This window comes from Cebus imitator, unplaced genomic scaffold (genome assembly GCF_001604975.1).
Source record: "Cebus imitator isolate Cc_AM_T3 unplaced genomic scaffold, Cebus_imitator-1.0 Scaffold237, whole genome shotgun sequence".
NCBI lineage: Eukaryota > Metazoa > Chordata > Mammalia > Primates > Cebidae > Cebus > Cebus imitator.
Genome location: NW_016107552.1, coordinates 3868030 through 3895596, shown reverse-complemented (window position 1 = coordinate 3895596; position 27567 = coordinate 3868030). Strand labels below are relative to the sequence as shown.

The 27567-nt window shown below is 57.5% G+C and overlaps 2 protein-coding genes across 3 annotated transcripts in view; one reads left to right on the top strand and one right to left on the bottom strand.

The window, feature by feature from the left end:
- Nucleotides 1–2385: 2385 nt before the first annotated feature.
- Nucleotides 2386–8659, bottom strand: LRRC75B (leucine rich repeat containing 75B). Its single transcript, XM_017498128.2, has 4 exons — nt 8449–8659; nt 5430–5558; nt 3839–3954; nt 2386–3174 (listed from the first exon to the last, which is right to left on the bottom strand). Exons 1-4 carry the CDS (start codon nt 8623–8625, stop codon nt 2649–2651), a joined length of 948 nt encoding a protein of 315 aa, XP_017353617.1. The 5' UTR covers nt 8626–8659; the 3' UTR covers nt 2386–2648.
- Nucleotides 4205–27567, top strand: part of GGT1 (gamma-glutamyltransferase 1) — a 41075-nt gene continuing 17712 nt past the window's right edge. Inside the window, exons 1-5 of one of the 2 annotated variants that reach the window (XR_005195388.1) lie at nt 4205–4387; nt 22309–22378; nt 24964–25032; nt 25249–25519; nt 26076–26246. Coding sequence is in view for 1 of the 2 variants with exons in the window: in XM_017498123.2 (XP_017353612.1) it covers nt 26083–26246 (164 nt within the window). In the remaining variant the exon portion in view is untranslated. Of the gene's footprint in view, nt 4388–18905; nt 19244–22308; nt 22379–24963; nt 25033–25248; nt 25520–26075; nt 26247–27567 lie in introns of those variants that run through there. The other variant, XM_017498123.2, reaches the window with a different exon arrangement.

The window sequence follows — 27567 nt, the reverse complement described above, 5'->3', positions numbered from 1 at the left end:
AGGCTTCATCTCTGGCCTAGTACCAAAGATTTGGGTTCCTGCCATTGCCACCCAGAGAGTCCTGGGTGGAGGCCCTGCTGACATTGAAGAGTGCCTGCCCTGCTCCCCTCGATGTGGTAGACGCTTTCCAAAACTTACGTCATCCTCACTCCAGTGGCATAATGGGAGGTTTGGTGTACCTCGTTCCCAAGATGAGGGAACAGGCCCCAAGAGGACCACATTGCCAGCAAGTGACAGGCTGGGAACCCGTCCAGGCCTGTCTGCCTCCAAGACTGAGCCTGAATAAGGACCGGCCAGAGTACAGCCCACCTGCTTCCTCTTCCATCTACAGCTTAGGCTGGAGCTGTCCTAGCCAGTGCTCTCTGTCCTACTAGGCTGCATGAGCCACAAGCTGCCATTTCCTGGAACTCAGTAGCCCTGCCCTAGACAGCCTTGCTGGAGCTCTTGAAGGCCCTGAGAAGGCTGTGAACACCTTCATGGCCATGAGCCCAACCTTCCCACTTCTCTTGAGCCGTTTCAGGCTCTGACTCCGCTACAGCATCGTATGCTTCTGTCTAAGAAGCAGAGAGACTGAAACTATCTGCTGCCGCCTGGATTCTCTCAGAGCTTTCCTGGGACACCAGCTCAGGTCCTCGCGAACCATCCTGGTAGGAATCTCTCGGAGCAGTGACGGTGGAGGGTCTGTGGGCTGGCTTAGGGTCAGTGGTGGGCAGGGAGTCAGGAGGGCACAAGGGACCGGAGAGCTTGGCGTTTCTCTGACAGGACTTTCAGGGAGAGCTCAGCTGCCTGCTTATGTGACAGGTTTATCAGCTCGTCTGGCTGGCTCTCATAGTTTTGATTTAAATAATAGATTCCTCACACAGTAAGTGCATGTTGATTTAAGCTTTCATTTTCTCACAATCCTTCTCTCCGCTGGCCCTTCCCACCACCTACCCCATTTTGCCTTACTCTGGGGAGCCTGAACCCCCTGTTCCAGAGTAGGGACACAGGGAGACACTTCCATGGCTTCTGAGCTGCTGGGCAGGGCCAGTCCTTAAAACAAGGAGAGCTGGGAGGGGGCTGGCCCCCAAGAGGGAGTGTTGAGAGCTGGAAGTTCTATTTAACAGAGGGGAGAGCAGAGACTGTAAAGGGAAGGGCCTGGTCAGTTCTCACGGCAAGTCAGAAGCAGAGTCGGGCTGAATGGCGATCTTCAGTCTCTCCAGAGCCTTTGGGCAAGGGGTCTGCCTGGTGAGATCAGTGGGGCTTAAGGAAAATCCTTTTCCTCACTGCCTCTATCCCAGTCCTGGGACCAGACACCATCCTGTCCTCAACCTTCTTGGCCATCTCCCTTCTGTTCTGAGAGGCTGTTACGCATCTGGCCAGCCTGGGAATGTGCTGGAATCCACGCATCATGGGGGGTGGATGTGTCACTCACAGTCCCCTGTGGGCCAGGGCTGTGAGGGAACGTTGGAGCTGGTGGGCTGGGGTGTAGGCCCAGGAGGACCCCGCCTCCACCTTGGCCTTGGAGCCTCCCTCTGCTGCTGAGTCTCTCATCTCACAGGGCCCCACTGCCCCCACACCTTACCTCCTGGCTCAGCATGCGACTTCCTCACTCTGGGCCTCAGTATCCCCCCTGGACATCTCTAAATTCCTTTTCTGCCTGTCTCCTGGTTGAGCTGAACTATAACTCCTCACACAGGGCTGAGGGTGACTGTGGCATTAGGCTTCTGGCTGGGAGCCCACTCTGATGGTGCTTGGGACGGGAGATAGTCTCCCAAGACCCCTGCTGCTGGCTGTGCCCACCTCCACCCCCTGCGTATTCTCCCACATGGGGACCCCCAGGGCCCGGAGGGAACACATAAGCACTTTGCTCTGGCCTGCTGTGTCTCCTAATCGCACAGAGCTGCCCCTCGCCACGTACAGGAGGCCTGGGGCTGGGTACTGGGGGTGGCAAGCAGCACTGTACCCTATGGGAGGCAGGCACCAAGACCTCCCACTTAGTCAGCTGTGGCCCCTGCTTCTGGTCTGTGCAGCCTCATCCCCAGCCCCAGGGGCCCTGATGGCGAGGCTGGCAGCCTGCGCTCAGACATGAGCTTGCCATGGGGTTCCATGTAGAGCTTTGCTCCACCTGGGGCTCCCCACCAGCTCCTTCACAGCTCCCCTTCTCAAGGAGCCCAAGCCCTGCCCAGATGTGAAGGCCTGCTCCCTGGAGGCCTCCTCTAACTCTCTAGCACATGGGGATGGACCCAGGACCCCCACACCTTGGACTCCATGGGAGACCTGCCCAAGGAGCACCTAGGGAAGGTCAGCGTGACCTTGGCCCCTCCCTTTTGGATAGACAAAACCATCCCTTTTCCCCACCCCAGCACCAGGGCTGTTGCTCCGTGACCCTGAAGTCAGTGATGTAGAGAAGTAGAGGTGGGTGTCACTCTTTATTGCGGGGTCCACACTGTGGGTGCTGGGGCCCCTCCCACTGAGGGAATGCTGAGACTGTAGCCGGGGCTGGCCATCTGGCCTCCTATGAATCCATTCTCCTGTCCCCTTAATCTCAGGCTGAGAATTGTACCAGATCTCTGGGGCCTGTGAGTCCTCCTCGACCTTCATCGCCCACTATCCCATGTGCTTGAGAGCATCACAAGTCAGTAGCAATAAGCCAGGTGGGTGGTGGGTCACCTGGCGCAGCAGACCTGAGGCTCGGGTCCCAGCCCAGCAGCTGTGGAGTCCCAGCTGGAGGCAGGGGTGGTAGTCCCGGCCACACCGCCCTCAGGCTCAAGGTCCAGGCTCTCGTAGATGGTGGGGAGTGAGGTGCGCTGGCTCAGCCGCCGGCGAAGGCCCACCAGCAGGGGCTGGGGCAGGGAGGCCACATCCACGTTGTTGCCCAGGTCCACCCAGGCCAGTGCAGGGAACTTGCTGGTGTCCTTGATGGCCTCGGTGAGCTCGCGGGCAGCGGCCCGCGTCAGCCGGTTGCCATTGAGCAGGAGCTGGGTGAGGCAGGGCAGCGCCCACAGGCTGGGCAGAAGCAGGTGCAGCAGCTCGTCACTCAGCCCTGTGAAGCTCAGGTCCAGCACTGCCAGCTCAGCGCCGTGGCTGCCCAAGTGGCGTGCCACGTGCTGCACGTCCCGCGCCGACAGCGGGATGCCTGAGAGGTCCACAGTCTGCCCTGTCAGCGGAGTCTTCTGAAGGCTGCTCTTGAGGCTATGGGAGGATGGCAGGCAGGGATGGACTAGGCAACCAGGCAACTGAACTCTGGGCTCAGCCTGTGTGTGAGGCTCCGTGGATGGAGTCACTCCAGGATGGAGTGTCTGAGAGGGACCCATGGCAGACTGAGCTATTGGGCAGCCATGGAGGCCTTGGCTTTAGGCAGCCTGGCAGTGGCAAAGAATTCCCAACAAGGTGCAGGAAAATCAGGGTAGAATGCGGCCTTAGGCAAGCCACTTTACTTCTCTGAACCTCAAAATTTCCTTCCCTGTAAAATGAGAATCGTGATCCAGAATCTGCCCCCGCCGGCAACCTGATGGGAAGTCTCAGCTGAAGTTGCCTGCTGGGGTCACCTCAGCTGGTGGGTGGCTGGGGTGTCCACGCCCTGTGACAGGCCAGGGATTGAGGGACACATGAATGGCAAGAGGCAGGACTGTCCCATGGGAAATGGCAAACGGGTCATTCAGAGGGTACAGCTTGGCTTGGGGACCATCTGCTGCCATGGGCCAGGCTGACTTCCAGGGTAGGGCCTTGTGCAGACCAGGTGAGGGTCTGACCAGGAGGGATTTCAGCACCAGCCTTTTGGTGAGAGTGCGGGTATCAACCTGAGAAGGGACCTTGGAGGGGCAGAGAAGAGGGGCAGTGGCTGGGTTCCCCTTACCAGCTCTGGGTCTTCCTTTGACGCAGGCTGGACCCTTGCTGCTGCTTCGAGTGGGGCGTGAGGTGGTAGATGAGCTGTCGGCAGATCTTGTCGGAGGACTTCCAAAGCTCGTAGTCCTGTGGGAGGGCAGTGTCACCACGGTGAACCTGAGCCCCTCCTGTCCACCTCAGGGCCTTAGGGAGAGGGGCCTGGGCAGCCAAGTGTGTGTGTATGAGCACAGCTGTGTACCATGGATCACAGAGCAGCCCACCAGGGCCTCCCCCTCCCACCCCCCAACCCGGCTGTGGCCTGGCACAGAGCCAGGGGAGGCTGCCTTCTGGGAGCTGGACAGGCAGGTCCAGTCCCGCAGTGCCCGGCGGGAGGAAGCCCAGACAATGGGCCCTTGTTCCCTGTCCTCAGGCCCAGGGCCAGCATCTCGGGCTATCAGCCGGCCGCCTGCCCACCCTCAGCACCCCTCGGGGACTTGCCACAGAGGGAGGAGGCCAGACCAGGCCCCTTGAGGGAGCCCTGCTCCACTGACGCCAGTCCCAGGGAGTAGGAACAAGCCAGGTCAGCATGTCCTTCTTCCTCTCACTCTCCAAGCGAGACTGCGGCTGTGGGGTCTGGGTCTGGGCTGACGGGGCTGGGGGATGTGACGTTTCACAGCACCACCACCTAGCTCGCTCTCAGTCCTAACGGGACTCTCGCAGAGGCCCAGCTCGGGGCGGAATCCAGGGTGCGCGGCCCACAAAGCTGGCACTGAGCATGCTCCACTGCATCCTTTATCCAGTCCCTCTGTGAGCAGCCCCAGGAGCAGGCGGCGCACACAGCGGCTGCAAGCCCTGGCCGGTCCTGTGATGGCTGTGGGCTAGCCTCAGAGTCCTTGGGGCCGACTGCACACAGACCTGGGCGTTCAGAGCTGGCAGGGCCTGTAGCGGACACCATTGTTTCAGTTGGGGGACTCACTGTGACTATAAGTCTGGGGCCTGTGGCTGGTCACAGCCACATATCCTGGGGCTGTGTCGATGCTCACAGCAGGACATCTGCAGGTGCCATCAGAGTGGGGTTCTGGGTAGCTGTAGGGCGTAGGTTGCAAACTCAACCCCAGCAATGAGGAAGGCCTTGCTTGTGACCCCAGCTGTTGTGGGGTGAAGCAGTGAACACCCGTCCCCAAAGGTGTCTGTCCAGGATGGAGACTGGCGGACAGACGGGAGGCCCTAGCCAAGGGCAGCTCTCTTCTGGCCCGGGAACTGAGGCTGGGAGTTAGGTTCCGTTCTTGGATTTCTCAGAACAGTCTGTGTCCCGCAGGGTCCCTGTGGGACTTCTGCTCAGCTAGAGTCTCCCCTGCCTGGGTCCCCAGGCCTGGTGCACAGTGCTGCCACTGAGAAAACAGGTCTCCCCAGGACTCTGAGGGTCCTGCAAAGCACTTGCTATAGCTGGTGGCCAGCCTAATATACTGATGCTGGCATCAGGTCTCAGACAGGGACAGTGACTTGCCTAAGGGCACACAGCAAGCCACGGAAGGACCTAGCCTCCCAGCCCCCAGCCCTGGGCTCTGCTGGCCCCTGTCCACCACAGTGCCCAGCCCTGGGCCCGTGCCTACGAGCCTCACCTTTTTGGGGCACTGCAGGTCCCGGGCCAGGTTCACAAGGAGGTCATGGGAGATGGGGTCAACCAGGTTGAGGAAGGCCATATCTCTGTAGAGGATGTCAGTAAGGAGGGTCCCCTCAAGGCCCAGGTCCTGTGAGTGGTGAAGAAAGCTGAGTAAGCCAGTCGGGTCTTCCATCTCCAGCCTCCACCCCCAGCCAGCCAGATGCTGCTTATGCCTGTTCCTGTCTCTCCATCTCCTCCCTAAGGCTTGCCGGCTTCTCCCCACAGGCGGCCATGGGCCAAGTGTCCAGTGGTAGGTGGACCCTTTCTTTTTTTGCTTACTTATTTTTTGAGACAGGGTCTCACTGTGTCACCTAGGCTACAGTGCAAGTGGAGTGATCTCAGCTCAGTGTAACCTCTGCCTCCTCAAGGGATCCTGCCACCTCAGCCTCCTGAGGAGCTGGGGCTACAGACAGGCACCACTACACCCAGTTAATTAAACAATTTTTTTGTAGAGATGGGGCCTCACTATGTTGCTCAGGCTGGTCTCAAACTCCTGGGCTCAAGCGATCCTCCCAAAGTGCTGGGATTGCAGGTGTGAGCCACTTGGCCTTGGTGGACCCTTTAGATAAGTAGAGGGGAGGGACATGGGGCCCTTGGGGGGTGACACACAGATCCCACAACCCTTAGGCTAGTTCCCTGGAGGCCAGATGTGGTGCTATGACACTGCCTTCTCTGGGGTTAGGGCTTGTCAGTGGGATTCTTTGGGGTCCTCCTCTTATTGGGGGGTCTGCTCTTATGATCCCTCAAATTCCTTTGTCCCCCAGCATTCCCTTCGGATCCTATGCTTTACCACCTATCCCTTGGTTTTCCTGAGCTGCGGCCAGGATCTGTTTGCAGACAGTCCCATAGGGGTGGACCTCTCTCTTTGCTCAGATGTCTCAAAGGCATGCTACTCTGAAGCTGGCCTCACCACCCATGCCACAGCTCAGTATAGGGCACTTCCATGCCGATCTTTGTAGGCACTAAGGCCAGAAGCCCTGGAACCCCCAGCACTCTTCCCTCCTCCTCTCTCCCCCCCTTCATCTAGTCATCCCTTTTCTCTCCCCACCGCTCCTGCCAAGATTCAGACCTCCAGCCTCCTTTCCTACCCATCCCGCACCCTACAACCGCCTGCAGACCTGCCCCGGCCTTCCTGCCTCACTCCTCGACTTTTTCTTCCTATCTGTGCCCACAGGCCTGGTGTGGGGCTGAACACTCTCAGAAGGTCTCACTCTCTCTCTCTTTTTTTTTTTGAGATGGAGTTTTGCTCTTGTTGCCCAGGCTGGAGTGCAATGGCATGATCTCAGCTCCCCGCAACGTCCACCTCCCAGGTTCAAGCAATTCTTCTGTCTCAGCCTCCTGAGTAGCTGGGATTACAGGCATGCACCACCACTACCGGCTAATTTTGTATTTTCAGTAGAGATGGGGTTTCTCTATGTTGGTCAGGCTGGTCTTGAACTCCTGACCTCAGGTGATATGCCCACCTCAGCCTCCCAAAGTGTTGGGATTACAGGCATAAACCACCACGCCCAGCTCAGAGGGTCTCTTTAGAGGACACATTGATGGCTGATAGGGCAGTCACAGCCAGGAGGGGCCTCTAGACCCCATGTGGGCCTTCTCCAATCCAAAGGTGATATGCTCTGTGCATCAGTCCCAAGCACGGGAAGTTGGGCCAGGGTTGGGGGGTAGTCCGTGGGTCATGGCTGCAGGGTCCCTGCAGGTTATGGAGCAGGACAGGCCCCTCACTGGACCTCAAATCCTAAGCTCTGAGACACAGAGAGGTAACCTATCTGGTCTCTGTCCAGTTTCCCAGCTAAAATGCCCGACTGACTCCTTGGGCTCCTACACCATCCCAGACTGAGATGCGTGCCTCTGGGTGTCTGGCTGATTCAGTGCTCCTCTGCTGTTTGCCAGAGATGCCAGCTAGGGAGGATCCAGAAGGAAGGCTGGCTGGTGAGCCTGGCAGACCCAGACAGGGCCCCAGACCGCAACCTGCCAGCCTGCCTTCCTCTGGTCTAGACAGCTCCTCTTAAAGGGACAGCTCCGTTTTTCCAGCCTGCTGAACCCAGAGTTGGAGGAGATGGAGAAGGGAAGAAAGGAAGGGCTCTGGCCCTGGCTCGCCCCACATTTTCTCTGTGGGCCCTGGGATGACCACGTCTCTCCATGCCTCAGTTTCCCCATTTCTAATTATCTACCTTCTGCAGGCCAAACACCTGCATGGCTGACTTCCCGCTCACAAGATGGGGCAGGTAGTGGCAGTTGCTGCAGGGGGTGAGGACAGGGTAGTGAGGGAAGTAGCTTGCCCAGGTGATGGGGGGACCAGCATCCTGAGACAACCCAGGACTTGGGATCTGGGTTTAGAGTACCTGGTGTGTGTAGACCAGGGTCACCACTGGACCCTGTTGTGATGCACAGATGTTGGCAGTGTGTACTCTACAGGCAGGAACTGCCTGTTGGAGGGCTGGTGATGCATGCAGTGGCTCTGTGTGGGCTGCCATGGTGTCTTGGGGTGAGTCTGCACCTGCAGACCAGCCCTGGGTCCTCTCTCCAGGGTCCAGTGCCTCCCCGATCCTGGAAAGAGGGAAGCTACCCTCTTCCATTGTCTCTCAATAGGAGATGAGTCGACCTCACTTGCCACTCCTGCCGGCCCCTCCCATCTTGCCAGGGCCTGAATCTGGGCTCTTAGCTCCAGGCTGGAGCCACCCTCAACACACAACTCCTCTCAAACCCGAAACCCGAACACACTCAGTGGCCTCCTCCTCCACTCACGGTCCGCCGGCCTCCCCCAGCCCTCACTCCAGCCGACCGCCGTCTCGCCCAGGCAAGACCCAGCCCCGCTGCAGCGCATCGCGCCCTCGGAACCCGCCCGCGAGCACGTCCGAGATCAGCTCAGCCTCGCCTCCCGGCCGATCCATGCCCACCACCCACAGCCCCGCGCCTCCCAGACCCCCAGACCCTGCCCGGCCGCCAGCCCCAGGGCGGCCGGCTCCTTCTCTCGCCTGGCGCAGGAGGCGCAGCAGCTGCCAGGCGCGTTCCGGCCGCCGCTCGCGGAGCGTGGACTGGATCTCGCGGAGCCACCGCACCCGGCGCTCGTAGGGCGCGGGCCCGCAGCTGGCCGCCGCCCCGGCCTGGGAGCCCGCCACCGGCCGGGCACGCCGGCCCAGCCGCGCCCCCATGGCCACCGCGCGGCGGGGGCCGAACCCACAGGAGGCCGGCCTGTCTGCGCCCCGCCCCCTCCCCGCCCCTCGTCGCCCAGGCCCCGCCCCTCCTCCAGGCCCCCGCCCCTCGTCGCCCAGGCCCCGCCCCTCCCTGGCCAGGTCCGAAGGCTGAGCGCCTGCCCCAGACCGCGCCGGAGCGAGGCCAGCGGGTTCCTAGGCTTGGCCTGGTCTCACTGGAGGAGGCCCTGCCCGCGTCAGCCTTGTCACTAAAGCTCTGTCCCGAGGGCTCGGAGCAGAGTTCGGGAGGGACGAGGTGGCTTTTGGCACCTCTCTACTGTTTGTCGCCAGTGCTGATAGGAATAGTCACTTTGGCCGGGCGCGGTGGCTCAAGCCTGTAATCCCAGCACTTTGGGAGGCCGAGGCGGGTGGATCACGAGGTCAAGAGATCGAGACCATCCTGGTCAACACGGTGAAACCCCGTCTCTACTAAAAATACAAAAAATTAGCTGGGCATGGTGGCGCGTGCCTGTAATCCCAGCTACTCAGGAGGCTGAGGCAGGAGAATTGCCTGATCCCAGGAGACGGAGGTTGCGGTGAGCCGAGATCGCGCCATTGCACTCCAGCCTGGGTAACAAGAGCGAGACTCCGTCTCAAAAAAAAAAAAAAAAAAAAAAAAAAAAAAAAAAAAAAGGAATAGTCACTTTGACCGTGCAAAGAGCATTCCGGGCGGCGTGGGGGTTCCACTGCGTGTGCCAGCATTAGATACTGTCCCCACCTGCTTTTAGAAATCTGCCCTGCATGTTGAAACCCCGTCTCTACTAAAAGTACAAAAATTAGCAGGTGCCTGTAATCCCAGCTACTTGGGAGGCTGAGGCAGGAGAATCGCTTGAACCTGGGAGGTGGAGGTTGCAATGAGTTGAGTTTGCACCACTGCACTCCAGCCTGGGCGACAGAGCAAGACCCCGTCTTAAAAAAAAAAGAAAAAGGAAGAAAGAAAGAAAAAAATCTGTCCTGCTGTGGGCATTTGTGGTGTAGGGCCTGCTTATGCTGCATGGACACTCCTGCACTGGCAAATATTTACTGCCACCTGCTTCTTGGTTTGGGGCAGGCCCCCACCTCTGACCCTAGCCTGGGAAATAAACCAGATGAAGAGTGAGGTTAACCGTTAAGCCCAGCTCTGGGCAGGCTGGCCGCAGGCGAGCTGCATCTGCCACTGGCTTCAGTCTTCCTCACTGACAAGGGGTCGGGGGGCAGGCAGGGTGAGGAGGGGGCCCTGGCTCCTCTGAGGACCAGGGTGAGATATGGAGCCACCCGGCTCAAGGAGTATCTCACTTCTTAGGGCTCCCTCAGCAGAGGTCTAGGTCTCTGTTGGAGGCCTGCTGGCCCCTGCAGCCCCAATCCCAGCTCTGGGACCCTCACATCTCCTGGGTGGGGGACGTTTGAAGCACTGAACTGCAGCCCCCACTTCCCCAGGCAGGGAGTATGTGTCTAGCCTGTGAGGACGGGAGGACGAGTTCCTGTTGTGCAGGAAGGGATAAGCACTGTCCATGTGTGCGTGCGTGTGTGCGCGTGTGTGTGTGTGTGTGCATGTGTGTGCACGTGTGCATGTGTGCACGTGCGTGCATGTGTGTGTGTGTGCATGTGTATTACCCTATGAAGATTCAAGGTTTCTTCCTTTGGATTAAGCACTGCCTGCCCAGAGATGGCCGTGGGGAGAGAGCAGGGTGCTAGGCTCCGAGACAAGGCAGAGGACAGCAGGATGTCTTAGCCCCTTGACCATCCACAGACCCCAAACTCTGCTGGGCCTGTACCTGCACCCCCTTCTCCCCTGGCACCTGCCAGCTGGACCCAACACCCTCTCCTCCCACTCCAGTGCAGCCAGTATTGTCCTGGGGCCACCTTGGCACCACAGGTTTCCTCCCTGGCAAACCTGCATGACGAGCTTGCCTGCCCTCCCCCAGGGCCAAGGCACTGTTGCTGAACTGAAGTGGCGACGGGGTCAGATCTTTAAGTGGCAGCCCCAGTGCCCCAGGGACCTCTCAGACCCCCTGCCCAGAGCAGGCAGCCTGGTAAGCCCTCCTCTCCCCTTCCCCTGCAGCCTCAAAGCTGGAGCCAGAGCTGGGAGGGCTCCCAGATTCTGACCATATCCTCCCAGAGGCTGAGTCAGGCCTGGGCACTGTCCCCTCAAATGTGAGAAGAGTGGGCAGGGGGAGGGGAGGAAGGAGGGGACGGAGGGCTGAGCCTGGCAGCATGAAAGGGGCAACCTAGCCAGTGGTATGGGGGAATGCCCAGAGCTTAGAGTCCTGTGGAAGGCAGAGAACTGCCCCAGCCCCCACCTCTGATCCCCCACCCTCTGTGTCCCTGGCTGAGAGGTTCCTGGAGGACATTTTTCCAGCAAAAGAGGGAGGGTGGTGTCTGGGCCTAGATCCTTGGATGGGCTTTTCCCTGCCTGCTGTGCGGGGTGCCTAGGGTGAGTTGGCTCTTGGAGACAATTTCTGGCCTAAACTGACTTGGACAGGAGCCCCCAGGGGCAGAGCTATCCCCTCCGGCGTGGGGACATTGTTCCACCTCACCGGGAATGATGTCTCCCTGGGTTACCCTGAGCAGCAGAGCTGAGTTGAGACCCCATGGGGTGGAGGGATTGCAGTGTTGTCCTCTCGGCTCCCAGGGCTGATGTGGGAGTGCAAAGGCTTGTCCTGGATCCTGTAGGGTAGCCCTATCATCCCTAGGGAATCACTGAGGTGGGAGGCTGGGGGCTGGAGGACCCAGCAGGGAGAAGGCTCTGATGGGAGCATACTTGGCCCCAAGTGGAACCTGCCAGGAGACATGAATTGATGATAGCCACACCTTTGGAGCCTCAAGCCCTCTGCCCCACATGTGGTAGCCCAGTTCAAAGGAACACAAGGCCCAGCTGGCCCAGTGGGCAAGTAGGGCTGGAACTGGACTTGCACTGCCTCTGGGTCCTTCTCTACCCACCCAGTGGTATTGTTTAAGCCCAGGAGGGAAAAAGGCCAGCTAAGGGTTAATGTGATCTCAGCAAGTAGCTGGGTAGCACTGAGCCTCCTGGTAGCCACTGCAAAGAAGGATACAGAATGGTTTGGGGACATTCACTAGGATCAAGGAATCAGGTGATACTCTATAGAGACAGGATGTCTTCCCTGTGTGTCTGTGTGGCCTTCACATGGTCTTCCTGATTTTTGCAATTCAGTCTCACTATGTTGCCCAGGCTGGTCTTGAATTCCTAGGCCCAAGCAGTTCTCCTGCCTCAGCCTCCCAAGTAGCTGGGATTTCAGGTGAGTGCCACCTTGCCCAGCTCATGTGGCCTCTTCATAAGAACTCTAGCTACTGGATTTAGGGCTCATTCTAATCCTGTATAATCTCATCTTAACTAATTACTTCTGTAGAGACTATTTCCAAATAAGATCAGTGAGGAAAAACCAACTCAAACTATGTTTTTTGGCCAGGTGCGGTGGTTCATGCCTGTAATCCCAGCACTTTGGGAGGCCAAGGTGGGCAGATCACTTGAGGCCAGGAGTTTGAGACCAACCTGGCCAACATGGCGAAACCCTGTCTCTACTAAAAAATACAAAAATTAGCCAGGTATAGTGGCGTGCGCCTGTAGTCCCAGCTACTCAGGAGGCTGAGAGGCAGGAGAATCATTGGAACCCAGGAGGCGGAGGTTTCAGTGAGGCGAGATTGCACCACCACACTCCAGCCTGGGCAACAGATCAAGATTCCATCTCAAAAAAACCAAAAAACAAAAACCAACTGTGTTTTCCCTGCCTTCTCACAAGACAACAATCAGCACAGACATCTGTGATCAAATGTGTGGGTTCTCCCCACACCCCGGCAAGAATCAATTCCGTGGCAGATGCCAGCTGGTGTCCTCCAATTCAACTCAATTCTGACGCTGTCTACCTGGAGATGGCCTCAGAAACCACAGGTTGAGGGCGTGGTCCCACAAGACCACCCCCAGTCCCACCAGTCACAAGTCTGGGCCTTGGGAACGTCTGACTAACTGGCTTCTAGTTGGGGTTCCCACGGCCTCCTCTTTGGGTTCAATTAATTTGCTGGAGGAACTCACGCAAATCAGGGAGACCTGTTTATCGGTTTATTTCTAAGGATGTTTTATTTCATTTTTTCCTCAGACACACTTTATCATCAATTAAAGTCAGTAACCCAAAGGAAACTTTAAAGGCTACAGACAGGCCAGGTGCGGTGGCTCACACCTGTAATCCCAGCACTTTGGGAGGCTGCGGTCGTAGATCACTTGAGGTCAGGAGTTGCAGACCAGCCTGACCAACATGGGGAAACTCTGTCTCTACTAAAATTACAAAGTTAGCCAGGTGGTCGTGGCAGGAGCCTGTAATCCTAGCTACTCAGGAGGCTGAGGCAGGAGAATCGCTTGAACCAGGAAGGCGGAAGTTGCAGTGAGCCAAGAGGGAGCCTCCGCACTGCAGCCTGGGTGGCAGAGTGAGACTTTGTCTCAAAAATAAATAAATAAAATAAAGGCTACAGATAAACCAGTCAGATGAAGAGATACACAGGGTGAGGACTGGAAGACTCCCGAGTACAGAAGCTTCTGTCCTGGTGGAGTTAGACACGTATGAGTTGTTTTTTTTTGCTCCGGCTGGAATACAGTGGCACTGTCTCAGCTCACTGCAGCCTCTGCCTCCCGTGCTCACGTGATCCTCCCACCTCAGCCTCCCATGTAGTTGGGACTTCAGGCATGTGCCACCACGCCCGGGTAATTTTTTTTTTTTTATTTCTGTAGAGACGGGGTCTCTCTCTGTTGCCCAGGCTGGTTGTCAACTCCTGGGCTCAAGCCATCCATCAACCTCGCCCTCCCGAAGTGCTGGGATTATAGATGGAGCCACTGCTGGCCGTGGATGAGCTGTTGTTGTTTGTTTGTTTTGAGGTGGAGTTTTGCTCTTGTTGCCCAGGCTGGAGTGTAATGGCTCGATCTCAGCTCACTGCAACCTCCATCTCGGGTTCAAGCCATTCTCCTGCCTCAGCCTCCTGAGTTGCTGGGATTACAGGCATGTGCCACTGTGCCTGGCTAATTTTGTATTTTTAGTAGAGACAGGGTTTCTCCATGTTGGTCAGGCTGGTCTCAAACTTCCGACCTCAGGTGGTCAGCCTGCCTTGGCCTCCCAAAGTGCTGGGATTACAGGTGTGAGCCACTGCACCCGGCCGTGGATGAGCTCTTGTTCACCTTTCTGTCAGTTTCCGCATGTAGCTCCATAAACCCTGTCCTCTTAGGCTTTTAAAAAAAAATTAATTAAAAAATTAAAGACAGGGTCTCACTATGTTGCCCAGGCTGGTCTTGAACTCCTGGACTCAAGTGATCCACCCATCTCATCCTCCCATAGTGCTGGGATTACAAGAGTAGAGAGGCTAGCTGTCAGGTGGCTAGGTAGATTCCGTGTAAAGTCCTAGAAGATGCATTTTAGTAAAAACAGCTACCACCTGACAGCTGGCATCCATCCATTCATCGAAGATTGTTGGGCACGGTGGATACTGTGGAGGAGGCAGCAGTAGCAGCTGGCCTGCCAAGTGGGGTACAGTGCTGGAGGGCTTCAGGAGGAGGTGGCATTGTGGTTGAGGACTGAAGAGTGCCTCAGGCCGCGACAATGGAGGCAGTGCAAAGTCACAAAGACCAGGAAGGAGCAAGACAGAAGAACAGTTCATATCCAGGTGCTTCCCCCCCAAAAAAAAGAGAGAGAGAAAAGGACAAGCGCCAGCAAGGTAGGACAAGGGGGGCCTTTGGAGTGTTTTTTTCCCAGTGAGGGAGGAGCATGCTCAGATTTGTATGCTGAGCACTGGGCAGTAGGGAAACAGCAGAGGGGCTGGGACCTGTGATTGGGAGTCTCCCGGTGAGAGGACTGGCCCATGGGGGCTGGCCGTCAGGTGAGGCTGGGAACCGGGTGTAGAGGCAGGAGCAGCTGGACAGGACCACTGATTGCGTGGGTATCTTGGGCTGCCAAGTCCTATAGACTGTTCGTGGCCATCTTGGACTGCCAAGATACCCACACTATCCGTGGCTGGGGTTGCGTTTGAACCCAGGGACTCTAGGGCCTATGCCTCTGCCATCCTGCCTCTGAGTTTGGGAGTTGGACTTGGTCCATTAAAGGTCAGGCCAGTCCTGCCGTGGGGCGGCCGCCCCGGGCTAGACTCTGGCTGCCCTGCCGCAGGTTGGAAGTCTGGGGAGGAAGCTGCTTAGCCCATGCTTGGGCACGTCCACCTGGTGTGTCTGAAGTGTTAGTCAGTGAGGCACAGACTGATCAGTGAGAGCAGTCCTGAGCCCAGCATCCAAGAAGTGAAGGAGGTCCAGAAGGTGCCGCTAAGAGGCGGGGGCAGGTCCCCAAAAGCCCAGGTGAGAGCATGGCGTGCATGGAAAGGGCTGGGCAGTTCCAGCATCAGTGAAGTCACGGGGCTGTGGGTGAACTGGTGGGCTTGGGCGTGCCACCATGGAGGCCTTGAGACAGGAACGGGTTGGCTCTCCCAGAGACCAGGCCGTGGGATGGTGTCGGGGCTGAGGCATGGACAGCCTTCCTCCACCCCCACCCCACTCTTGGAGCTCCCAGACACTGCAGGTAATTACCAGGTGATGTGATAAATACTAGCCATGGAGGGTGCCGTGGGCAGGGAGGACAGGGCGGCCAGGAGGGAGGTCCTTTGGGCCCTTGCTCTGAGCTGCTCATCAGGAAAGGAGAGAAGCTGGCAGTGTCGGAGCCTGGCCAGACCTGTGAGGCCTCAAAGTAGTGGGTGCTTCCTACAGACTGTGCGTGGCCATCTCAGTGAATCCAACCAGAAACTCTTCCAGTTATCCCTGCTCTCCAGGTAGGAAACTGAGGCCAGGAAGGGAAAGGCTGCCAAGATACCCACGCTATCAGTTGCTGGGGTTGCGTTTGAACCCAGGGACTCTAGGGCCCATGCCTCTGCCATCCTGCCTCTGAGTTTGGGAGTTGGACTTGGTCCATCAAGGGCCAGGCTGCAGGGCTCTCTGGGGCGCTCCCAGGCATTAACGAGCTGGCAGTTCTGAAGGCCCACACGCTTGGCCATGCTCCAGCCTGTGTCCTCACATCTCAGGTGGGTGCTGGTATAGCAAATGCTGCAAATGGCATTTGCTGGGGCGTAGGCCAGGCTCTGGGGGCACAGGAGCTCTGCCCATGGCCACAGTTGGCCTGCGTTTACCTCCCTCCATCACAACTGCGTGACACCAGCCCTTTCTTTCTTTTTCTTTTTTTTTTTGAGGCGGAATCTTGCTCTGTCGCCCAGGCTGGAGTGCGATGGCGCAGTCTCGGCTCACTGCAACCTCCACCTCCCAGGTTCAAGCAATTCTCCTGCCTCAGCCTCCCAAATAGTTGGGATTACAGGCATGCACCACCATGCCCGGCTAATTTTCTTATTTTTAGTAGAGACGGAGTTTCTCTATGTTGGTCAGGCTGGTCTTGAACTCTGACCTTGTGATCCACCTGCCTTGGCCTCCCAAAGTGCTGGGATTACTTGGATTGGCTTTTTTTTTTTTTTTTTTTTTTTTTTTTTTTTTTTTTTTTTTTTGAGATGGAGTCTCACTCTGTTGCCCAGGCTGAAGTGTAGTGGCACAATCTTGGCTCACTGCAACCTCTGCCTCCCGGGTTCAAGTGATTCTCCTGCCTCAGCTTCCTAAGTGCGTGCCCCCACACTCGGCTAATTTTGTATTTTTAGTAGAGACGGGGTATTACCATATTGGTCAGGCTGGTCTCGAATTCTTGACCTCAGGTGATCTGCCTGCCTCAGCCTTCCAAAGGGATGGGATTACAGATGTGAGCCACGGCGTCCGGCCAACACCAGCCCTTTCACTGAGCTGAAGTCTTCCTTCCATCCCTTCTGTGTGGTCTTTGTGGCTCAGAGAGGCCGTGGCCAGGTACCGGATCTGGGGTGGCCCCTGCTTCTCTGCTCTGTGGCCTTAGACAGTGGGCAGGATCTGAGGCCAGGCACACCTGCAGCAGGTGTTACAAAGAGGCAAAGTGGGGCTTAATGTTGGGAAGAACTTGCCAACCAAGCACAGTCCCGCTGTCTTTGTAGATAGTGAGCTCCCCATGGGGGAAGGTATGCAAGCTGACCTCTCTGGGATGCTGGAAGATCAGAGACCAAATATTTGAGATTCTGTGATCCTAATATTGACTCAAATGCTATAATGCTTGGATTTGAAGTCAGTTTTATTTAGCCAGTTTACCAAGTGTCTCCTTGGTGCAGGATTCCAGGGGACACAAAACGTCCTGGATAATATTGGGTTTCTGGCTCCTAGGGGGCGCTGAGATGTCGCTCCAGTGGTTCTGGAGTATGGCTCAGGCACGGCTTGCATCTGGATCCATCTGCATCGCTCGCTCATTGAGAGGCTCATGACTGCAGTTCGGGATGTCTCGCCCTCATGCACCTCCCCACCCTGCCCCGCCATGGCCCTCACCCTGACCCCCACAGGGCACGAGGTTTTCTGGGTGATTCCTCGTAGTCAGTGTGGTCAGCTTCCTGGACCTGACAGTGGCGTGGGGCAGCATGAGACACCAGTTGCAGGAAGAGGTTTGCACAGTCTTTCTCGTGTCACGGGTCACTGTCCTGCTGGGTCACGGGCCACTGTCTTTGGGCAGTTCCCTTCCCGTCTCAGGTTGCAGATTCCTATGCCAGGAGCTCCCTTCTTGCCCCAGATACAGAGGTAGAGCAGATCCCAACTTATTGAAACAGACAGGGCTTTGGAGGCCATGGTGGGCTCATTTCTCAGAGGGGCAGTCCGGGTGGGTGCTGAGCCAGGCACTGGACTAGCCCTTCGAGCCTCCTGTCTGGCTGAGGCCCCGAGGCACTGTGGGCTGCTGGTGACAGCACACAGGGGCGATAAGGAGATGAAAGTCACTATGATGGTAGGGTGGCACCTGCCCCGGGCTGTGTTGGCAGCTGCCCCGGCTGGAAGCCAGCTTGGCCCTGGAACCCTTCTCAAGGAACAAGGACACAGCCAGCTCAGCCAGCCTCCATGTCGCACCCCAGTCAGCACTCCCTTCTTCCCAGGACCCCTGGCTTCTGCCCAGATCCTGGAACTGGCCAAGGAGCTAATGGACACCCACCAGGGTCTTAATGAGTGAGCCAAGGTTAATGGTTACTGGATCCAGTGACACATTCACCAGCCTCCCAGGGCTCTCAAAGTCCAGACTGACCTGGCCTTGAAGGTCTCGGCTCAGCCACCTCCTTTTCCAGCTTTGACACCTCAGGGCTTAGGGAGGGCTTAGGGTGGTCAAGAGGTCCCCTGCAGCCCTCACCTCCTGGAAGAGGCTCCAGTTCCTGGCCTTCTGGCTCAGGTGGTTCCTTCAGCCTAGCAGGTCCTCCCCAAATCCAATCCCAGCGTAGGCTGGATTCCCAAGGCCCGTATTCTGGTACCTGCTCCCCCTAGGGCTCTTCCCCCTGGGCTGACCATACTGTCTCATGCCCACCCAGGTCGGGGCTCCTCGAGAGAAGAATCTGGAGGGGGCCAGGATTAGATGGGACAAAGAATGATGGAATAAAATAATTTAAGTGTGTGCCTTGCTAAGAGTGACAATTCTGGCAGGCTGCAGACCATGTGTGGACCTCGATCTGAGGGCTGAGAGGCTTGGGACTGCCAGCCCTGTGGGGGCACCCACCCCATCTCATTGAATGAGGGTGTGGTGGACAGAAGGGCCTCATCCCCCTGCTTCCCCTGCCTGGGGTCCTCTGTCAGCCTGCCTGCTCAGACCCCTGAAATTGGGGGTTGAGGAAGGACCCTTCTGGATCATGTGACTCCCTGCAGTCCAGGTGACAAGCGTCCTTGGAGTGACAGCCCCTAAGGCCCCACCTGTAGCCTGAAAGTTGGGGGAGAGGGCCTGTTAGGAGAGGCATCCCCTGCCCTGGGGTTGTAGAGGTAATCTAGGCTCCTCAGACCTTGTGGGGCCTCAGATGCTTACACCTCCAGCCCCTCCTGACATGGGCATCTGGCTGCACCCCAGCTCCGTGGCCCCATCTCTCAGGGAACCTTTAGTCTAATCTGCCTCCTGCTGAAACCCGGCCTCATTCAGCCCCACCGAGGCCTTCAGAGCTCAGGTCTCTCGCTCAGGTTTTGAGACCCCACCAGGCTCAGAGAGACCTGCAGCCGTCCCAGATCACATAGCCCCAGGGATGGGACCAGGAGCCAGCCCTTGTCCCACCTGGAGCAGTTCCTGTGCCTTTAAAGCCTTCCCCTCCCCCCACCCCCGGGCCTCTTGGGGAGGGGGGAGGGGAGGAGCTGGGTCACACCTGGAAATCTTAGCTTGGTTTTGGTGTGTTGCTGGACGACCCGCCCAGGAGCAGTCTGGTGAGCCAGGGAGTGAGGGCCTCTGGCTGTGCCCCAGCGCTGTGTGACCCAGAGGCACCACTCACCCTCTCTGAGCTGCTGGACATCATAGGTGGGGAAGCTCAGACCAGGGGACTCCCGGGAGTGTCTGGAGGCCTGAGTTCCATTCCCAGCTCTGCCATACGCTTGCTGCGCTCTAGAGGAGTTTCTTTTCCTCTCCGAGCCTCGGTTTCTGTGCCTGTGCAGTGGGAGCGAGCTGCACTTTAGGGTGAAGGAGGCGGGCCGCGTGTGGGCGCATCCTGCAGGGGGATCTCACAGGTGGGCGGAGGCCCGGCTTCTTTATCCGACTGGGTCTGGCCTGGGGGCCTCCGTTTCTTGGCTGATAAGTGGGTTTGAGAAAGGTATGGGGATGGGTGAAGGAGGGCTGGGGCAGAGTCACCTGACTTAGGCAGAGAAGCCCTTGGGAGAGGCGTGGCTTCTTAGAATTAAGGGGGAAGAGTGCCGCATGGAGAAACTGAGGGCTGGGAGGATCTGGTGGCCCTGAGTGGGGGTGGGGGTCAGCTCTGGAGTAGAGCCAGAGCTGCGAGGGTTTGGGGGACACTGTGTCCTGGGGCCATGCTTGCCCCACTCCTGGGCTCTGTGGCTGTAGATTGCGGTGGGGCAGGGCGGGTTGTGCAAGGGATCGTTGCCCAACTCCAGGGGGCATCCGCCACCTCTCAGCTATTTATATAGAGAACTATATAGTTCTTCCGACAGGTTTCCGGCAGGTAGTGGTTATCATATCTTACTGAAGGGGTGCTTTTTTCTAATTCTCAACTCTGTGCCGCAAGGGTGAACAGCGTGGGAGACGGATTCCAACCCCAGGTCTAGGCGGTAAGTGTCTGGTCCAGGGGTACACACTGGCCTGGGGAAGCCGCAGAGATCTGTGCGCTCTCATGCCCAGGGATAGTGATTGCATGCTAGAGACTGGCAGGGTTGGGGGTGGGTGAGTCCCGGGCTCACCTGCGGGTCTGCAGATCTTCTGGGGCCAGCTGACATTGGTAAACATCATTTGTCTAAGCTTCAGCTTCCTGCCTGTGAGTGGGTTGGGGCTGTGCTCTGTTTTCACACTTGTGGCTCTGGGGTTGTGGTGACAAAGCCATTGAGCTGGGTTGGAGGATTAACCAGCAAACTTCAGACTGGCTGTCTTGTCTACCTCTTCCTCATACGCCCCTCTCTGCTGCGCCCTGCGAAGCTGCTCTGTTCAGCCTAGATTCGGCTCAGCTGTGTGTGTGTGTGTACGTGCCTGCACGTGTTGGAAGTGGGTGGTACTGACATCAGAGTCAGTGTCTCCGGGTGAGTGAGGCTTGCATATTTCTGGGGACAGGAAACTCACTACTTTATGTGCCCAGGACAAGAGCTGTGGGGTCTGGAGAAGACTTCTAGGCCAGCCCCTGCAGTCTTTCCTCAGGCGACATGGCTTCCACAGACCCACTCCCCACTAGGTGCCCTCTCCGAATTCAGGGAGTAGATGGCTGACTGGGATAGAATGTGACATACTCAGCATGTGAGAAAAAGCCTCCTTCATTCTGTAGGTCCTACCTCTGTTGACATGGCCTTTGATAAAGTGCCTCCCGTCCTGTCCCAACTCTCTGGAACCCACAGCTGCTGCCAGACTTCATGTGTGTCCCACTGCAGGCAGCCCTCTGTCTTCCTACTTTCTCCAGCCCAGGGTTTTCCTTCTGGGGTCAGCTGTGGGGGTCTGGGCCATCCTTTGCCCACTCAGACATCTTCCTGCCCACCTGCTGCTGTGAACGCTGCAGGTCCTGTATGCTCTCAGGCAGAGAGGAAACTGCTGAGCAGGCCAGGGCAGGGGACAGAGCCCTGTGGCTCTCCACTCTGGATCCCTCCCAGCTGACTGCCATGGAATGCAGCCACTTAGGCAGGGCCAGATCCCCTGATGTTCCCGTCTGCTGTCTAGCCTTCAGGACAGGTCACGGGGCCTTGGTTCCTGCCCTGTCATCTTCCCAGTCACCCTGATCTCCACAGGGAGGGGTGCCCAGGGAAAGGGCTGGGTCATAGCACCTCCGCCCTAGGGCTATTGAGGATCTCACAGTTGTGTGCCTGGTGGTTTCTGTCCAGAGTCCATTTGAGAGCAGCAGGTGACAGGACAGGCCTATGCTGGCTGTGTGACCCAGGCAGGCAGCAACATTGGGCCAGCCTTTATGTCCCCTTCTGTCAGCTGGGGCAGCCTGGAAGCATGATTGTGGGGCAGGTGTTATGGGCATGGAATAGCCCTCAGGTGGAGGCTGCAGGGGCTCTCCACCACTACAGGCACAGTAGGCCCAGGAGCAGGGGAGGGAGCCATGACTTGGGGAGCTTCTGGTCCATATCCTCGCAGATGAGGGCCACAGGGGAATGGATAGCAGTGTGCAAGGTCCCCTGGGCTGGACCCGCAGCTGTTCCTGGTTCTTGGGCTGGTCAGGGACATGCAGTAACTTGGAGCAGTTACCAAGTAGCCAAGCCTATACTGCTGGGCTGTGTGAGCTTGGGCCAGCTCAGGCCCTCTCTGGGCCCTGCCTCTGTGGGCTGTTCAGGTGGTTCCTTGGGCCTGGGGCCTGATGTTTCTGGATGGGCAACAGAACTGGTATGCACTTGGGGCCTCAGGCCATATTCTTGGACACCTCTTTGGCATTGACAGCAGGGTGTGATGAGGCCCCTTAGGCTGGGTTCTGGTCTGGTGACAGGGGCACCGCTACTCCACCGCCTCCAGAGCCATCTCTGGGACACTGGCTGTGAGTTCAGATGTTCTGAACAGGGGCAGGGAGAGCCAGAGGGGAACCCAGGCTGGGGCTTACTAAAGAGGCTCGTGGGCAGACAGCGCCCTTTGCAGGGAACTGAGTCTGGGGGGGGGGACCCCTTTCCCTCTGACCCCGCCACAGCACCTCCCACCTGGGGCCTTCCCAGGGCTGCATGAACTTTAGTCACCTGGTGACAGGCCGAGTCACCATGCCAAGTCACTGTGCACCTCCTTGCTGCTGTGACGTCAGTCTCCCCGTCCTCCCAGCTGGGCTGGACCTCTGGGAGAGGGCTATCTGTCCTGCACCCTGTGCAGACGCCTTCCACTGTCCCCCAGGGCAGCTGTGCACTCCCTGGCTGGCCTGTTGCCCCCTCTGGAACTAGGTATGCTCATGGGTTCTCTGGTTGCTCCTGCTCCTTCCCTGCTTCAGCTCCTCCTTGGAGGTGCCCACCCCCAGATCCCAGTCTCAGTTGGGAGGCCCCCTGAGGAGCTCTGCAGGGGGCTGCAGGCGTGGCTCTGAGCCGCTCTGGAGAGTGGCAGGGGGCTTGACCAATTCTGTGGCCGGGACTTTCCCAGGCTGACAAGCCTGTCTCTTCCTCCCCAGAGGGTACAGCCCAGAACTGTCTTCTGAGAAAGAGGTGTTCTCCTGGACCCACACTGTCCCCAGGCCTCAGGTAAGCCCATCAGGGTCACAAGGAAGGAGGTCTGGGTTTGAGGCCAACCCTGGCATCTGAACCACTTTCTAGCCTCAGTTTCCCCTCGTGTGTGCCGCTCTCACACTGTGGGTTGGCTTGGACATTCTTTCAGTGAGTCTGGAGAGAACTTAGGGGTGGAGGGATGGGAAATGGAAACCCAGGACCTCAGCAGGGGGTCTTCCTCTGGGCTGGTGACATCTGCCTGCGGGAGGCTGGGCCCACCCTCCCTTGCTGACATGACGCAGGAGGAGGGGACAGGGCCCAGCAAGCCTACTCCCCTCCCCACGCTTCCCAGCAGTCTGATCCTGGCTTGGTGCCCCCTGCTTCTCGGGGAGCGTACTTGGGCCTTTGGGTAGACAGATTAACAGACCCGGGAGGCTGGGTTACGGTTGGCCCACCCAGGGCCCTGACAGGGGGCTTGGCTCATGACCCCGAGCCTGGGAGAGATGAGGTCATGCCCTCCAGGGCATGACCCGGCCCAGTGGATGGGACTGGGGAGCTTCCTTGGTGGAGGGGGCTGTGGTGCTAGGGATGGGGCACTGACCAGGCCAGGCCCCTGCCTCATGACATGTGACAGGAATGTTCTTTTTTTCCGTTTTTAGTTTTTCCTTTTTTTTTTTTGGAGATGGAGTTTCAATCTTTTTTTTTTTTAGACAGAGTCTCGCTCTGTCACCCAGGCTGTGGTGCGATCTCAGCTCACTGCAACCTCTGCCTCCTGGGTTCAAGCGATTCTCCTGCCTCAGCCTCCTGAGTAGCTGGGACTACATGTGCATGCCACGACATTCAGCTAATTGTTTTTTGTACTTTCAGTAAAGACGGGGTTTCACCATATTGGTCAGCATTGTTTTTTGTACTTTCAGTAAAGACGGGGTTTCACCATATTGGTCAGGCTGGCCTGAACTCCTGACCTTGTGATCTGCCTGCCTCGGCCTCCCAAAGTGCTGAGATTACAGGCGTGAGCCACTAGCCACTGTGTCCGACCTGGAGTTTCATTCTTGCTGCCCAGGCTGGAGTGCAGTGGTGTGATCTCAGCTCACTGCAACCTCTGCCTCCTGGTTTCAAGCGATTCTCCTGCCTCAGCTCCCGAGTAGCTGGGATTTACAGGTATGCGCCACCATGCCCAGCTAATTTTTTGTATTTTTAGTAGAGACGGGGTTTCACCATGTTGGCCAGGCTAATCTCGAACTCTTGACCTCAGGTGATCCACCCACCTTGGCCTCCCAAAGTGCTGGGATTACAGGCATGAGTCACCACACCCAGCCCTGTGATGGGAATGTTCTGTGTCCACAATGGATGCTGCACATTGCCTGCCCAGCTCCTGAGGCCCCTTGAACCTCCAGGTATGGCTGTCTCTATCAGGAGCCCTTAACCCTGACCTGGACTCCCTGCTGGGACCCAGGGTGTTTGAGTGGCCAGAGGGCTGTCAGGCCTGGTGAAGGGTGTGAGCTGCCCATGGGGCAGGGAGGAGGCAGAGCCTGTTCCACAGCGGGACAGACAGAGCCCTCTAGCTACTTTCTGGGAGACTGAAGGGTGGCGCTGTTGGAAGGAGGGAGTGCAGGCAGGGGCTGGCAGGGAGTTCAGGTCAGAAACAGGTGGCGCCTGAATTCAGGCTGTGATGGCCAGGGTGGGGGTAATGGGCTGCTTTGGACTCTATGGGGGATGTGGGTGGTGTGCTGCCACATGGCCACTGCCAGGCCCCTCTGCTCTTGGTGTCTGCGTCCAGGGCTGGGAGGGGTCAAATGTAGCACACAGCCGGGAGCAGTGGCTCACACTTGTAATCCCAGCACTTTGGGAGGCTGAGGTGGGCAGATCACGAGGTCAGGAGATCGAGACTATCCTGGCCAACATGGTGAAACCCCGTCTCTACTAAAAATACAAAAATTAGCCAGGCATGGTGGTGCACTCCTGTAGTCCCAGCTACTCAGGAGGCTGAGGCAGGGGAATTGCTTGAACCCGGAAGGCAGAGGTTGCAGTGAGCTGAGATTGTGCCACTGCACTCCAGCCTGGGCGAAAGAGTGAGACTGTCTCAAAAAAAAAAAAATTATCACACTATTGGCCCCAGGCCCACCAAGCCTGTGGAGGGGAACGCCCTTCCATGATGGTGTTTGGATGTCCCCTCTGTAAGGAGGGCACAGGGACTCCATTCCTAGACCACCTCTGGGACACTGTGTCTGGCTCCGAGATCAGACAGGCTGCACTGGGACAGGATGGAGCAGACAGAGGGAACCCAGCTTGGGGCTCATTGGAGGGGCTTGCTGGCGGACACTGCCCTTTGTGGGGAACTGAGTATGGGAGAGGGAACCCCCACCTCTGTCACCACATCCCTCTTCCCTGTTGAGGTCATACCTGTCACCTACTGCCACAGCCATGAGACTTCACAAGGGTCACTGCTGTTCCTTACTGCACAGCCCAGGATGGGTCTACAGGGGACATAACAGACAGCAAGAGACTTGGCCGCTCAGGCCTCCTGGGGCGTCCCTAGTGCAGCCATGATGATATTCGCAGCCACCATTCGCCGAGCCCTTCCCATAGGCTACCTACCCTATTCACAGCACTCCCAGCAGCAAGGCAAGCGAGGCGCTCCCGTCAGCCAGGCTGGACCGCTAAGTGATTTGCCTGAGGCCCCACGGCAGGTGAGTGGCAAGTCCCGTCTCAGAGCAGGGCAGGCTGGCTCTGCCCCCGGGCCCCCTTTGCCGTGCTCACCACGTGCACATCCTGGGCTTGCGCAGGAATGCCCTGTCCCCTCTCTGCCCTGCTCCGTACAGAACCCTCTTTGGGCTGGGCCTGGGAAACATGCTGGGAGAATTCCTGGAAACAAGTGTGTTAACTGACAGCCTCTTTGGCTCCAGACTTCCACTGGAGGCAGAGAAAGCAGCTAGAGGCAGAAGGAGGTCACATCGAGCCCCCCAGAAAGGACTGGGCTATGCATGCTTCCGGTAACCGCCCTTGACCTTCAGGAGAATCAGAAGGCTGCCTGACCAGTGTGTCTCAAGAAGATTCTGTGGCTACAGGCTCCTGCAGAGTGTGAGGGAGACCCCAGTGATATCCTCAGCTGCAAATCCTCCCATCTTTCGTGGCCAGCTCCCCAGGCAAGGCGGGGGCCCCGTCTGCTGCTGGACAGTAAGTCCTGGCCCTGTGGCTGCGAATCTGCTGATTTCAGGGGAAGACTATGGGGTGCTCCCATTGTGAGCACTATGGAACCTAAACCCCATTCTCCAGGTGGAGTGAAGGGTTCTCAGGGGCTCCTGGACGGTGCCAGGCTCTGGGCTGAGGTGGGGGACACAGGAGAAACCAGGCCAGGACTGTCCCTACAGGAGCTTCTCACTAAGCAGCGAAGCTCAGCACTGAGGAGGTAGACAAGGCCTTGCAGAAAGGGGTGTGGAGGTCTGGGGGCTCCCAGGAAGGGCCCCTGCTGGAGATGTTGTTCTTACCAGGATGGGCTCTGGAGGTAAGTGGGGAGGATTTGAGAGGGCAGTGATGAGGCCCGAAGCTCCTGGCAGAAGGCATGGCCTGGGCAAAGGTCTGGGGGCCGGACGGCCTGCATGTGTTCTGGGAGGTGGGAAGGAGACACGGTGCTTGTGTTTCTGAGGCCCTACGTTAGACTGTGCCCTGTTAGGGAGGGGCCAGGGAGTGTCTGAGGCTAGGCCTGACCCTGCTCCTTACCCTGTGGGTGTAGCGGAGCCATGAAGAAGCAGTTCGTGGTGCTGGGCCTGCTGGCCGTGGTCCTGGTGCTGGTTGTTATTGGCCTCTGTCTCTGGCTGCCCTCCGCCTCCAACGAACCTGCCAGCCACGTGTACGCCAGGGCTGCCGTGGCTGCGGATGCCAAGCACTGCTCGGAGATTGGGAGGTGAGCGGGACAGGGCATGGGGGCATGGGCCCTGGAAACTGGGCAACACCTTCGGCCCTCTGAGACTCAGTTTCCCCACATGTAAGCAGGCTGCCTGGACATGGGGTGTCCCATGTGCATAGAGCTACCTGTTCTTTGCTTAGGCTCTCTCAGTACGCTCTGGGAAGGGGATGGTGACCCCGAGAGCAGGATGTGGGTCTCCTAGAGCCCAGCAGGGCCCCTTTTCTCAGTTTTTAGAGTCTCTGTCTCTTTAGATAAACTCCACTGTTTTGTGGTTTGGTTGTTATTTTTTTCGCTTTTTATTTTTATTTATTTATTTATTTTGAGACAGAGTCTCGCTCTGTCGCCCAGGCTGGAGTGCAGTGGCACGATCTCAGTCCACTGCAACCTCCATCTCCCAAGTTCAAGCGATTCTCATGCCTCAGTCTCCCAAGTAGCTGGGATTACAGGTGTGCGCCACTATACCCAGCTAATTTTTGTGTGTGTGTGTGTATGTTTTTTTTTTTCCAAGACAGAGTCTTGCCCTGTCACCCAGGCTGGAGTGCGATCTCGGCTCACTGCAACCTCCACCTCCCAGGTTCAAGTGATTCTCCTGCCTCAGTCTCCCGAGTAGCTGGGACTACAGGCATGTACCACCTTGCCTAGCTAATTTTTGTATTTTTAGTAGAGATGGGGTTTCATTATGTTGGCCAGGCTGGTCTTGAACTCCTGACCTTGTGATTCACCCACGTCAGCCTCCCAAAGTGCTGGGATTACAGGTGTGAGCCACTGTGCCCAGCTTATTTCTCTTTTTAAAGGTGGGGTCTTACTCTGTCGCCCAGGCTGGAGTATAGGGTAGCGATCATAGCCCACTGCAGCCTCAAACTCTTGGGTTTAAGTGATCCTCCCGCCTCAGCTTCCTAAAGCACTGGGATTACAGATGTGAGCTGTGGCCTCTACTGTTTTATTCTTTTAGACTCATTTCATGTTATATGCAAAGATCAGTTACCTCCTAAAGACTTAAACAGAAAAAATGTTATGTTTTTGTTTTTTTGGGACAGGGTCTTGTTCTGTAGCCCAGGCTGGAGTGCAGTGGCGTGATCATAGCTCACTGCAGCCTTGAACTCTTGGGCTTAAGAGATGCTTCCAGGCCGGGCGCGGTGGCTCAAGCCTGTAATCCCAGCACTTTGGGAGGCCGAGGCGGGTGGATCACGAGGTCAAGAGATCGAGACCATCCTGGTCAACATGGTAAAACCCCGTCTCTACTAAAAATATAAAAAAAAATCAGCTGGGCATGGTGGCGCATGCCTGTAATCCTAGCTACTCAGGAGGCTGAGGCAGG

What these genes read in the sequence shown, in the direction of transcription:
- LRRC75B (XM_017498128.2), bottom strand. Translation starts at nt 8,625, where the DNA reads ATGGGGGCGCGGCTGGGCCGGCGTGCCCGGCCGGTGGCGGGCTCCCAG. An exon ending in TGCTGCGCCTCCTGCGCCAG is followed by an intron (nt 5,559 to 8,448) that starts GCGAGAGAAGGA and finishes CACCACTCACAG; the next exon opens with GACCTGGGCCTTGAGGGGAC. An exon ending in CAAAGGAAGACCCAGAGCTG is followed by an intron (nt 3,175 to 3,838) that starts GTAAGGGGAACC and finishes ATCCTCCCATAG; the next exon opens with CCTCAAGAGCAGCCTTCAGA.